Raw genomic sequence first — 13,422 nt, forward strand, 5'->3', positions numbered from 1 at the left:
TCTCTTTTTTCTCCAACCCCGACCTAAGTTAATTTTTGAGATCAGAAGGTAATGATCAGTATTGCATTCAGGACCCCTCATGACTCTTGTATCTTTGACTAATCTCTAAGTCTTTGATCCGCAACAACAAAGTCAATTATACTGCGGCTATTTCCTTTAGACCAGGTGTACATGTGGATCATTATCATGATTGCATCAATTTTGTCAATATTAAATTACGATTTAAAATATCCTATTGAGTATGAGTAATGGTTACAATGAATAAATTTCCAAAAAATTACCATGTAAAAAACTACTTTTTTATAACATTTTGATTTACTCACCGTTGCGTACTCATGATTTGCGGATGGATATTCCTTCCTCAAATTACACTGCTCCTTTTCATTATTAATCCTATCAGACTCCTTTCCATTATCCTTTTGCTTAAAATTAGACACTCTATTTGAATTATCTGAGCGTCTACAGGAACAAATTTTTGAATTTTTTGTATTATAACAATGAATATTTCTCGAAAAAAATCCTTCATTTTCTGGGACCACAAGAACTCCTGAGGAACTTTCTTTCCTGTTTTGGTCATCTTCAAAACGAGGATTTGTCTGTTTTCCATATGAAGTAGTGAGCAGATCCTGACTAGGAGAATTTTTTGCATGATGGCAGTGAGATCTGGACCAGGAAGGGTTCTGCAATCCAAGGTAGGTTTCAGTTTTCCCATAGACCCTTGAATTTATTGGATTCATTTCTGTGGAAAAGGAATCTTTTCCTCCACTTGATGTGGATGAATTGCGATAAATATAATCCTCAAAAAGTGTTTTCTTGTTGACATCGACGCCTTGAGTAATTGTTCGAGAAATGTCTCGTAATATTTCTTCAGGTGTCATGCTGGTATCGCCCTCCAAAACGGAATTTAGCGTTCGAGATAACTCCAGAAGCACTTCTTGAGCCATTGTTCCAGAAGTTTTCCCGCACTCCCATTCGTCATAAGGATGAGGATCAGTGTAACCATAACAACAGCAAGGGATACCTGTTGAAAGAATTTTTTTTATTCAAGGTATTTTGAAAAAAAGTCTATATTTATTTAGAATTAGATATACTTCCGAAATAAGCACGATTTCAGACATGGCTTGCAGTGACCTTCAGTCGATACTTCTTTCACGATAACTATTGGAAATCCAATACTTTTTCGGACAGTTTTAGGGAAGAAAATCTTTATGTTCATTTTCATTTGTATGTTTTACTTTCCGTGAATAGTAAGAAGTCGTAGATACTTTTTCTGATTGAAATAGTTTTAAAAAATCAATTTTTTATATGAAAATATGAAAAAACACATTATTTTCACCCATATAGTTGTGTTGCCTTTCTCTAAAATATAAGTTCTGAACAAAAAGTGGTGAATTAAAAATATTATTTTTATGGGAAATAATGAAAAGTGTTTTGTAAGAAAGGTTGTAGTATTTATTAAATATATATTAGTAAACATGTTAGTGGGTAACAAAGTTCAAAGAATTGTACAGATGTTAGTCACTTTTAATGTTTTTTAAAAATTTCAAATGATTTTAAGAGATTTTAAATATTATAGGTTATTTGTTAATAATTCTAAGAAATTTTCAAAAGCTTTAAAGAAATTCAGAAGATTTCTAAAGCATTTACAGAATTCTTAAAAATTTCAGGGCATTTTAAAAGATTTCAAAGGATTTTAAATATTGTAGTGATTTTTTAAAGATTTGAAAGAATTTTTCACTGTGTTCAATCATTTGAAGAGATCTCAAAGGGTTTGAAATATTTTAGGGTATTTCGGAAGATTTTAAGGGACTTAAGAAAATGTATGCGATTGTAAAGAATTTCCTAGAATTTCGGTACAAATAGAACGATTTTGCAGGATCTATAGGATTTAGAATTATTTTCAAAAAAAAAACTTATCCAGAATTTCAAAAGCTATCATCAGATTTCATAGAATTTCACAGGATTCTATAATATTTTAATGGATTACGAAGAATTTATTTACGAGAAGTTTGGGATTTCGTAGAGTTTCAAAGATTTGAAAAGAGTTTCAAATAACTTTTGCAATTTCATTTGAATTCATAGGGAATTTATACTAAATTCTTATTAATTTCTAGAAAACAGCTGAATTTTTAGCAAAGAAGTTTTTCTTTAACCAAGAACGAAAATTTTTCAACCATGAAGGATTAAAACCTAATCAAATATTTGAATTTTTAAGATCAAAAGACGAAGTTTTTAAAATTTAGGTGAATTTTCATTAAAAAGTTCATTTTCAAACAAGAAAGATGACTTTCCTACCATAAAAGATGAATTTTCGACAAATGAGTAAAGTTTTTAAGCTAAAAAGTCGAATGTTTTTTAACAAAAAAGATCATTTTCAGTCAAGAAATATGAATTTTGTAAGATAATTTCATTCTCAGCCAAAAAGTTGAACTTTCAACAAACAAGACCAATTTTCGTCCCAAAAGGACGGATTTTTTACGAAATATATACATTTTTTATCAAATTGTTAAATTTTTAACTAAAAAGACGACCTGTCAGAAAAACACATAAATTGTTTGATCAAACGTTTAAATTTTTAACTAATACAATAATCAGCATAAAGTTTCAGTGAAAAAGGTAAGAGTTAAATTTTTAGAGAAAAACTTTGATAAACCTATAACTTTGTACAAAACAAAAAGAAATCCAGAAAATTTGTTAATTTTCAAATGAAAAGAGGAATTTTTGACTACTTTTCTATAAAAAAGACGAATTTCTAACTCATCAAATATATCAAAAATATGATTTTACAACCAAAAAGTTAATTTAAGAGCAAATAGTTTAATTTTTAACTATAATTATGAATACCTTATGAGAAAAAGTAATTTAACGTTCAGTTAAATAATCGACTTTTTAACCCAAAAAAATGAATTCTCAACGAAACATGTAACAGTCGATATTTTAAGCAAATAATTTTATTTCTAAACAAAAGCAGTGAGAGAAGTCAGTTACACCAGCCCCCCACTCTTAATTTTTGGGTTTCCAATAGCCCACTGAATTGCGCCCCAAATGCGCTCAAATGCGCCATAAATTAAAATTTTTGCGTCACAAAACTGTAGAAGTTATATCAGGTATTACACGGGGGGTCGTAACGCCCCCCCCCCCCCCATTCGAGAAAACAAAATTTACATCAAATGATCTTGAAGATCTTCAAATGCGCTCATATGCGCCATAGAGAAAAAATGTTGCGCCACATTGATAACCGAATTATCAGTGACCGAAATAGGGGGGGGGGCTTACCTGATTTTTCTAAACTAATAACATTTTTTTCAAATTCATCATACCTATCTTTCATAACTTCAAATGCGCTCACATGCGCGACAAATTTTTATTCGAAAATCTTGAAAATTGCCCAAGATATAGAGGTAACAAAATTTTACGAAGTGATGACCAACTAAATAAAAAGTTTGCAATCCACATTAATAACGGAAGTTTTCTATGGGGATTCAAATGCGCTCATATGCGCCATAAAGAAAAAATTTTGCGCCACATTGATAACCGAGTTATCAGGGATCAAAATGAGGGGAGGGGGCTAGCGTCATTTTTCTAAACTAATTAAATTTTCTCAAATTCATCATACTTATCTTTCATAACTTCAAATGTGCTCAAATGCGCCACCAATAAAAAAATTTTGCGCTAGCTAATTAACAAAGATATCATATTTTGGGGAGAGGGTGGCAGTGTAACGCAGGTGTTAAATCCTCATCAATCATGTGCAATATAAAGTTGAGGGCATGGATTAATTCATCTTCAAATGCGCTCATATGCGCCACAAAATTTTTTTCGAAAATCTTGAAAATTGTCCACGATATGGAGGTAAAAAAATGTTACGAATGATGACCAACAAAATAAAAAGTTTTCAATCCACATTGATGATATCTCCAAATAACGTAAACTTCTGCATAAAAATTTATAATTGTCTCTTCGTCTAAGATTTAAAATGAATCGTAACAAGTGGTAATGAGGGTGTTGATTATGGTTTTTTGTCAATTTCGAAAGTGGCGCATATGAGCGTATTTGGAATTCTATCCGAAGAGATCATTATAAACTTTTATATTGCAATTTAGCTTATTTGGAGATATCATCGGGTAGTGGATCGGTAGCAAGTTTTAATTGGGGGGTTGATTTTGGTTTCTTGTTAATTATGAAAGTGGCGCATTTTGCATTTGAAACCCTATAGGCAACTTCCTTCATCAATGCGGATTGCAAGCTTTTTATTTTGTTGGTTATCACTTCGTAACATTTTGTTATCTCCATATCTTGTGCATTTTTTAAAATTGTCAAAAAAAATTATGGTGCATATGAGCGCATTCAAAAACGAAAGAATCCATATCTTTGTTAATTAGTTAGCGAATTTTTTTTAGTGGTGGCGCATTTGAGCGCAGTTGAAGTTATGAAAGATAGGTATGATGAATTTGGAAAAATATTATTAGTTTAGAAAAATCACGCTAGCCCCTCCCCCCATTTCGATTGCTGATAACTCGGTTATACATGTGGCGCCAAATTTTTTCTCTATGGCGCATATGAGCGCATTTGAAGATCTTCAAGACCATGTGATTTAAATTTTTAATTTTAAAATGGGGGGGGGTAGCGTTGCGCTCACCCCCGCGTAACACCTGATATAACTCCTACAGTTTTGTGGAGCAAAAATTTTAATCGGTTGCGCATTTGAGCGCATTTGGGACGCAATTCAGGAGGCTATAGAAAACCCAAAAATTAAGAGTGGGGGGGGGGGCTGGTGTAACTAAACTCAGTGAGTAGCATTGGAGCCAAATGGTAGAAGTGAAACTTTGATAGATTAACTTTGAAATTTTTCGTGAGGAATCATCATGCGTATTAAGGAGATCGCATAGAAGAGAGTGCAGTGAGGGAGAGAGACAAAAGGGAGAGTATAGTACAGGCTTTCCTTAAAGTGGCAATTGTGGGGATAACGAAGAGTCCTTAGAGCAATTGCGAATTACCGCATAAAAGGGAGACTATAGAAAGTGTACTTGTAACAGAGAGACAGAGAGATACTGAATCAGTCCTTTTTTCACTAAATTTAATTAATTTATTATTAATTTTCAACGATTTAGTTTTTTTCTTTGTAATGTATTTTGACAATATAAGCTTATAACGAATTTGTAAATCTTTTTGAATGAACAATTTTTGTAATAATAGATTTAATGCTTTCACGATGATTCATTTTGTTAATAAGAGATATTTCGGGTTTCACTCGTGTAAAAAACTAAGAAATTTTTTTTCTTCTCTAGCGTCGTTAAATATTGTTTTTTATGAATAAAACAAAAGCTACGCGTATTATGAAAAACTAATTCGAAGCAAATTTGTAGATATTTTATGGTTGCAAAATGTGTGCCTCATTTTTTTCGTACCTTGGATAGTTTAACCGTAAAATGGAACTTTTTATTTTTCATTAGTCTTGCACCGTCAAAAATAAAATTTTCAGTTTTTTGAGTCTATTCATAAAGTTGTTATGATAATTTTGTGGGTCTTCCAAAATGGAACGTTTTTTCATTTTTTACTTTTTTTTATATCGTATGTTATTAGTATTTTTTTGCATCGGAAAAGTAATGAATAGAAAATTTTCGTCTTTTTAAGTACTAAGAATAACCGTACAGAGAATTTTTGCATCTTGAGAAAAAGAGGTCTCAAAAATTTTGAAAGTACTCTCATTTTTTTAATTTTGATCCAAAATGGCTGGCTAGCGAACCTGGTCTTCAATTGAAGACACCAAAAGAGTAGACCAAAGGCCAATCCAATCTATTAATTCTTTCGAAACTTATCGTACTAACAATCTAAAAATCTAAAGACGCACGAAGAAACACACACTCACAAACATACACATTCGCGAAAACCTGTTTTTCGGGTTCAGAGTGTCTCAAAACGTGGACAATAGACAAAAACGGGGGGTGGAGGAGGGGGGCCAAAGTTCACAAAAATCTAAAACCTTCTCCGATGAGAATGTAAAAATCAACTTTTACCTAAAAATAAAAACGTTATCTAAGTTCATAACGTTATTTCGCTTACAACCCCACCTAAACATTATCATCCTTAGTTTTTAGCCCCCCCCCCCCCTCCCGCTAAAACTGGTAACGTATTTTATATAAAGTACCACTTTTTCTTTTAGGACTACACCACTGGTTACTTCCTAACATGTTTATTAATAAATATTAAATAAATATATAACTAATTCCTGTTACAATAATATTTGTATTTTATCACTTTTCGTTCAAAAATTACATTTCCGAGGAAGGCATCACGCAACCCGTGTTGGTTTTAGTGATGCATATAGTGCGATTCATTCGAGAATCCGACGAGAGGAAAAAAATTGTTCGTCTTTTTAAAACGTCATATCGGTTCGAACCGTCTCACGAGATCACCTTTTCGCTAAATCGATCAAACCGAGAAAAAGGTTTCAAAAACTGTCTAAATATTTTATTTATAAACAATTCAAAACCTTTTTATATTTATAATAACTTTAACTCATTTAAAAAACAAAACATTTTAGTGCAAACTTTTTAGAGAAATATTTCTAACCTGAAGTTATTAAATTTTAATTTATAGACTCAAACTTTTTAAGCTAAGTCAAGCTTGCGAACCAATTTATCATGAGCGCCAATGTTAGAAGTTCCTTGGGTCGCTGAAAACGAATTTAGGTAAAGATTTTAAACAATCCAAATAGTAGATTAAATATGACGGACTAATTTTCAAATATTTAATGAAACTGTAGATTATTATTAAATCATTGCTTTATTAATGAAATCAATATTAAAACTGAATATTCATTTTTTCATGTAATTTATACATGCCAAACAAAATATTTTAAGAATTTTACTGTCTTTATTTGATCCTGCTGATTACAGTTTCCCGTGCAGAAATTCCAAAAAGACTTTATTTCAAATTTTTTTCCTATTTTTTAAACAATTAATTATTATTATCAATTTTCATTTTTTTCCAATTATGGTAGAAAAGTTAGCTTTCCTTGTAACAAACCTATATAGATTTTAATTTCAAGATATCTTGTCTACATTATCTAATAAATCCTTATTTGTTTAAACAAATTTTTTTGTTCAATTCACCTAAAATTCTATTTATTTAGATCGGACTGGCCAACTGTTATTTTTAAGTGACATTATTCATATTTTTAAATAATTTCCATTATTAAAATAATAAAATTATTATGAATTTTCAACATTCCATTAATAATTCAATAATTCAAGTATACCTAAGAACCAAAAAAATTGTTTAAACAAGTTGAATTTGTTCAAACAGTTAAGGATTTATTAGATAATTTAGACAAGATACCTTGAAATTGAAATCTATAGGTTTGTTACAAGAAAAGCAGACTTTTCTACCATAATTTGAAAAAAGTTTAAAATTGATAATAATAATCAATTGTTTGAACAATTGGAAGAAATTTGGAAATAAATAAAGTCTTTTTGAGATAATAAAGATGCCATTCCGATCTCAAAAAACAGATTTTTGACGAATTTTCGAGAAAAACAGATTACTTAAACAAATAGAATTTATTTAAATAAATGAAAATTAACTGAAGAAAATTTGTAAATATTTCAATAGACCTATAGTAATGATTTCCGAAAAAAAGGAGAACAAACTGCTTAAAAGAGTCAATTTCTTGAAGACTGTACATTTTTTTATTTAAGCATAGTTTTCAGGGCCCCGGGGGGGGGGGGGGGGGGGGGGGGGGGGGGGGTTAGGTACGTCAAACTCATATGTATAATAGGTAAAATTCTTCGTTAGAAAGTTCTCTACAAGTCTTTTAACTTTAATGTCAACTTTTCCCTAACCCTGAACAAATATTCGAAAAATACCAAAAAGTGACTTTTTCTCATGCATTTTCCCATGCAAATTTGAACTCCCAACAGGCACCATTAAAAATCAAAATTAATTAAAATACGGGTTTACTTTTTTTGAATTTCGAAACGATTTGGGCTTTGTGCTCTCTGCGGTTTTTTTCTGGTTAAATTAATAGGTGTCAGTGTATAAGCTGCTTTTTTATATTATTCTATTACAACATTAAGTATTCTTTAACTAGGTATATTAGAATGAACGAAAATTCTACATATAATATTATATCATCAATATTTTAAAATATTATAAAAAACAGTATTCTGATAAATGAACAAAATACGAGTTGAAACCCCTAAAAATAAATGGCATATAATAGTTTTATATAATTTATTAATAATAAAAAACATTTTATTTTTTGAACCTTCCGTTCTGTTCGTCATGTGATTCTTCGTTTTTCATTAGATTTTTTGCGTTTTTTGTGTTTACATTTTCCATTGACATTTTTAAAACTGATATTTAACGAGCACATTGATCGGGTTTTCAGACGATGCGATACAAAACAAAACAAAAGAAGGTTAAAAAATCTTGGCTCGGGAAATATTTCAAGTTTGACACGATCTCGAACGATAACGAGAATTTCTCGGCTCGATGTGCAACACTAGTTGATTTGACATATTATTCAATCATATTAAATTTCCTTCAACATGGAGTTGTTCTCCTTGCATGAAAATGTTCTGCACCCATAGAAATTTAGTTACAAAAAACGTTAAAATCGATATTACAATTGAGTATAATCTTTAAGATTTAGGGAAATCGGGTATGTATATTAAAAAGTAGTATAGTATTTATTAATAATCTATGAAAAATTTACTTTGGAAAATTATTATAAGTTTTTCAAAACTTGTAAAAGAAAATGTGATATTTAAAATTCACTATATTAAATTGAAGCAAGACTATAATGTCAATTATTAGAAAGATTGGAATAATTTTTTCACATTTTGAAAGAGAGGATTCTGAAATTTGTTAAAGACTATAATAAAAATTATGAGACACTCGAAAAAAATGTGACAGTCGAAAATACGAAAACGACAAGTTCGTAACCAGTCGTGACATTCCACCAACTCACACTGCACAATTATAGCACATAAATACGCACATTATCATTATCATTATTAGTATTTGTACACATAACAATGTAGAATACACATTCGCTGAAGTAACTGACTTAACTTTTACACTTGAATACATAGTACGCAAACATATACATGTAACACACGCATCGCACGCAACTCACGCTATGAAAAGGGATTTGAAAATTCCTTATATAGTAAATGGTAAGAATTCTTAGAATTGTGAGAAACGGCATGGTGCTTGATAACTCGACTTTGAAACATTCAAAATTAAAAGTAAAAATAAGAAAATATTCTGTTTTAATAAGGTCAAAACTGGGATTGAATTACATTCAAAAATATCTATAGGTTTTTCATTTTTTTAAATCACCTCGTTTCCGCCTCACATTCGGCTTGGTAATACAAGTAACAGTGCCAGGAAAAAAGTTGTGGGTGCCCTGAACTTAATACAAATTTTTTATATTAACGCAATTGACATGAGATTCATGCGCATAATAAGCGGGAAATCCCTAATGGACAAAGTAAGTAACGAGATAATTCTAAAAGAATGTGGTGAAGAAGAGACGCTAGTAGACACATGGGAAAGAAATCGGTTAAGATGGTTCGGACATGTTGAGAGAATGCCAAATGAACGACTAACGAAACAAGTGTATCAAGGTAAAGTAAATGGCAACGTACCCAGAGGTAGACCGCGGAAAGAATGGTTAGAATGTGTGAATGAGACCCTACTTAGAAGGGACGTAAGAAGTCACAGAAACACGAGAGCCTGCATGAAAAAATGCATGGACATAAAAGAAGCTAGAGAAGTATGCCAGGACAGGAAAGTATGGCGGCGAATAGTTAATAAAAAGAGTGTCAGTAGAGTGAACGACGCCTGAAACAAAGACCTTGGCTATTAATGTACCCAAGTGGGGAACCTTACATAACGACTTCGTGAGGTTCTTCGCTTGGGGTGATTGCTAGAGAGATTGATCGGCAACCTGGGTCGGAGCAGTGTTGCGGAATGAACGTGTTATTTACTTAAATAGCATGAGAATTCTGGATAAAACTGAAAAATCTCTATCCCTTCCACACACTACTCCTTTCCCCAGCCGAGTGAGTCACGCCTACCCCGAAAGGGAAATGGCTTAATGGTGTAATAATAAAAAAAAAGTATATTATTATACATTTACAAGGCCAACCATTTATAAGAAAAAAGAGCTATAAATAAAATAATTCCTTATTTTTTGCGAACAGAAGTCGCCTTTGAAATCCTTGAAATCTTTATGAAATATTCAAAATCTTTGTGAATTTTTTTTGAAATATTCGTGAATATTTTTTATTCGTTGAAATCATCGAATTCTTTGAAATCTTAGTGAAATATTTTCAAATTTTCCAAATGTTTTACAATCTTTGAAATCTGGTGTACTGTACTCTTTTTGAATTGTTTGAAATCCTTTAAATCTTAGGGAATATTTAAAACCCTTGTAAAATTGTTGTGAAATATTTTTAAACTAGTAATGTACACTAGGGAGGTCCAAGCAACCGACTTTCGAATCGAGGACATGCCCCTTCCCCATTTTCTGAGGTTGCCGGGAAAAAAAATTCCCTCCAAGTTTCTTGGGAAAATTTTGGTTTTCGGAGAAATGGGTTTCAGGTTTCTGGATTTAAACTTAGCTTGCGGGAGATATTAAGAATTTCTTGGGGAGTCTCTAATCAATCATTTCCATGAAATTACTTTAAATTTTGATGCCCTCCCCCCTTGTGGAGCCCAAAAAATGCCAAATGCAAAAATGTCAAATTCAGTTTTTGGGGCATTTTAGGGGCTCCACAAGGGGCGGGGGCATCAAAATTTAAAGTAATGTAATGGAAATGATTGATTAGAGGCTCCTTAACGAATTCTTAATATCTTCCGCAAGCTAAGTTTAAATACAGAAACCTGAATCCCATTTTTCCGAAAACAAAAATTTCCCCATGTTAATCTTATCGGATTTTCAGGATCTTTGCGGCACGTCTTAATATCAAACGATTTTGCTAAAACTTGGAGGGAATTTTTTTCCGGCAACCACATGAAATGGAGGGGGGGGGTGGCATGCCCTCTAATCAAAAAAAAAATTCAAAAGGTATGATTTTGTACCACCCTAATGTACACGCCTTTTTTCAATCGTTCAAATCCATAAAATGTTCGTAAAACGTTCATAATTCTTTGTAAAACGTTCAAAAATTCTTTTAAACATTTTTAAATCTTTAGAATATATTGAAATCTTCTAGAATCTTTAGTAATTCTTTGTAATCTGATGCTCAAAATCTGAGTGGTAAAATCCTTGAAATTTTCAACTAATAACTTTTATATTTTGTAAGTTGAGTATCATAAAAAAATGTATACTTTAGCCAATTATTACCACTCTTGCCTCAAAAACAAAACACTAGAAAACACGTGTCCATACATGAATCTTGATCAGTTTAACGGGGAATACGAAGTTCTCCGATTCACATCGTGAGGACATTCGGATTTTTTGACAGTTTTTTGCAATTTTGTCAACTGAAGATTACAATTTCTGTTAGCGTCTATCACAGAAAATAAAAATATATCTTATTACCTTTCACTTTCTCTTTGACTATATTAATTTGTAGAATATTTATATTAACTTTTGTACCTCAATCTCTTAATTCCTATTATTGCTTTTATATTATTTGAATATGTCATTATCAATTTTTCTTATTCTGCGTTTTAATACATAAAATATCAATCTTTACTATTGAATATACCAATTCTTGTTCTAAAGATATTAGGTTTTCATATTCTAATTGTAAAGTTTCATATTTACGCTAACAATAATTTTTATATTTACACGATTTCCCTAAATCGTAATCGACTATATCAATTATGAATATTGAAACATCAAGTATTATTATAAAATTTCTTTCAGTGTAGTGAAAAGAATATTTTCGAAAAAAATGTTAATTTTTTCAAAAACTGCCAAAGAAAGGAGTACATAGCAAGACAAAAATATTTAGAAATGAATTGCCTTTAAAAAAGCTTATTCCCTCAATGATCATTATCTCGATCCGGATCCATCACCGCCTCTCGTACCGTTAGAAAAATCATAGTTGATGATTTTTTTTAATAACTAGTAAACAAAAGCGGAGCGGGCTCTAACAGGCGGTGCACTCGAGTTGTGGTCAATCGTAAAAATCTACAAAGGTCATTTCTCGAGTTTTTTTTTCCCCGAAATTTCCTTTTAAACTTTTTCCAGGCTTAGGACTGACAGCATTTTCTACGTATCTACATATACTTGATACTGGCGTGTTTAAAATTTTTTGGGGAAATATGTATTGTCAATAACACTTATTCTTATAACAATATTAGAATATTAAGTCAACTCATGTGAAATAAATGATAAGGTTAGCAACATAATTCCCTTACGCTTCTAAAATGTTTATTTCACTTTATTTAATACAACTAAAATCCTATTACATATTACAAATAGTCGCTAAATTAAAACTAAATCTTTACGGGTAAGAACTTGCGCGAAGCTTCACAACCTAACTCTAATCTAGTTATGAAACCTACTTCTAGCATTAACATTTCATCAAAAAGAGATTGCTCTTTTTCTATATTTTCTATTCTCTTTTTTCCATCGCTTTTCATTTTTATGTAGGCACTCGTTAGGACTTTTAACAAAGCTTCGACCAAATAATAAATGTTTGGGTTAACACTTCTAAACATGGCATTTAATTTAGAATGGTGAGCCTCACAACCAATAAATTGTTGTTCACGTTATTGTTGGCGAAAATTGAGCCTAGACTTAAGGTGGAAAAATTGAACCACTCTTAATATAAATTTTTGAAATATAATCACAAAACTTTCGAAATATACTGTCTAATGGTTTGATAGCACTAAGGGAGGGAATTTAAGTTTTTTACATTCTGAAGCTAAATGAGCAAATGCAGTAGCATAGGAATCCTTTTTTTTTTCTCGAAAAGTAAGAAGGTAGCCAAAACCATATTATCGTGATTTTCTATACGTACGTACCCATTTCGTACCTAATGAAAACCCCCCCTCGTCTCTACTGCCCTGAGCACGTGGCACGTCAGAATTAAACTATTTTAATTTAAAGAAGTAACTTTTTGCGATAGCGTATTTTCAAAAAATAATAAGTATGCTCACAACGAATACTTCTGAAAGAGTTTTTTGTTGTTTTCGCAATGTAGGAATGTTTTTCGCATTCAGTACCAGGTACCATCTTATAAACGTGACATTTTAAATTTTTTTTAATTTCTGGTACATTCAACCAGTTTCCATTCTTGAATTCGCGAAAATGACTAACATAAGACCTGCTGCTGGAAGATAAATAAAAGTGATAGCGGTAACGTATTCTGTCACACATACATTACGAAACTTTCTGCGTTTATTATGCATTCCAAATGCTCCTTTACCATGCCCTGTTGCAGAATATGTAGA

At 31.4% G+C, this 13,422-nt stretch overlaps 1 protein-coding gene across 4 annotated transcripts in view; it reads right to left on the reverse strand.

The window, feature by feature from the left end:
- LOC117169199 overlaps positions 1-13,422 on the reverse strand; it is a 74,158-nt gene that overhangs the window by 5,333 nt on the left and 55,403 nt on the right. For all 4 annotated transcript variants that reach the window (XM_033355440.1, XM_033355441.1, XM_033355436.1 and 1 more), the window contains one exon: positions 324-1,021. In XM_033355440.1, the coding sequence (XP_033211331.1) occupies positions 324-1,021 (698 nt within the window). The remainder of the gene's footprint in view (positions 1-323; positions 1,022-13,422) is intronic.

Source organism: Belonocnema kinseyi, chromosome 3 (assembly GCF_010883055.1).
Source record: "Belonocnema kinseyi isolate 2016_QV_RU_SX_M_011 chromosome 3, B_treatae_v1, whole genome shotgun sequence".
NCBI classification, from domain to species: Eukaryota; Metazoa; Arthropoda; class Insecta; order Hymenoptera; family Cynipidae; genus Belonocnema; species Belonocnema kinseyi.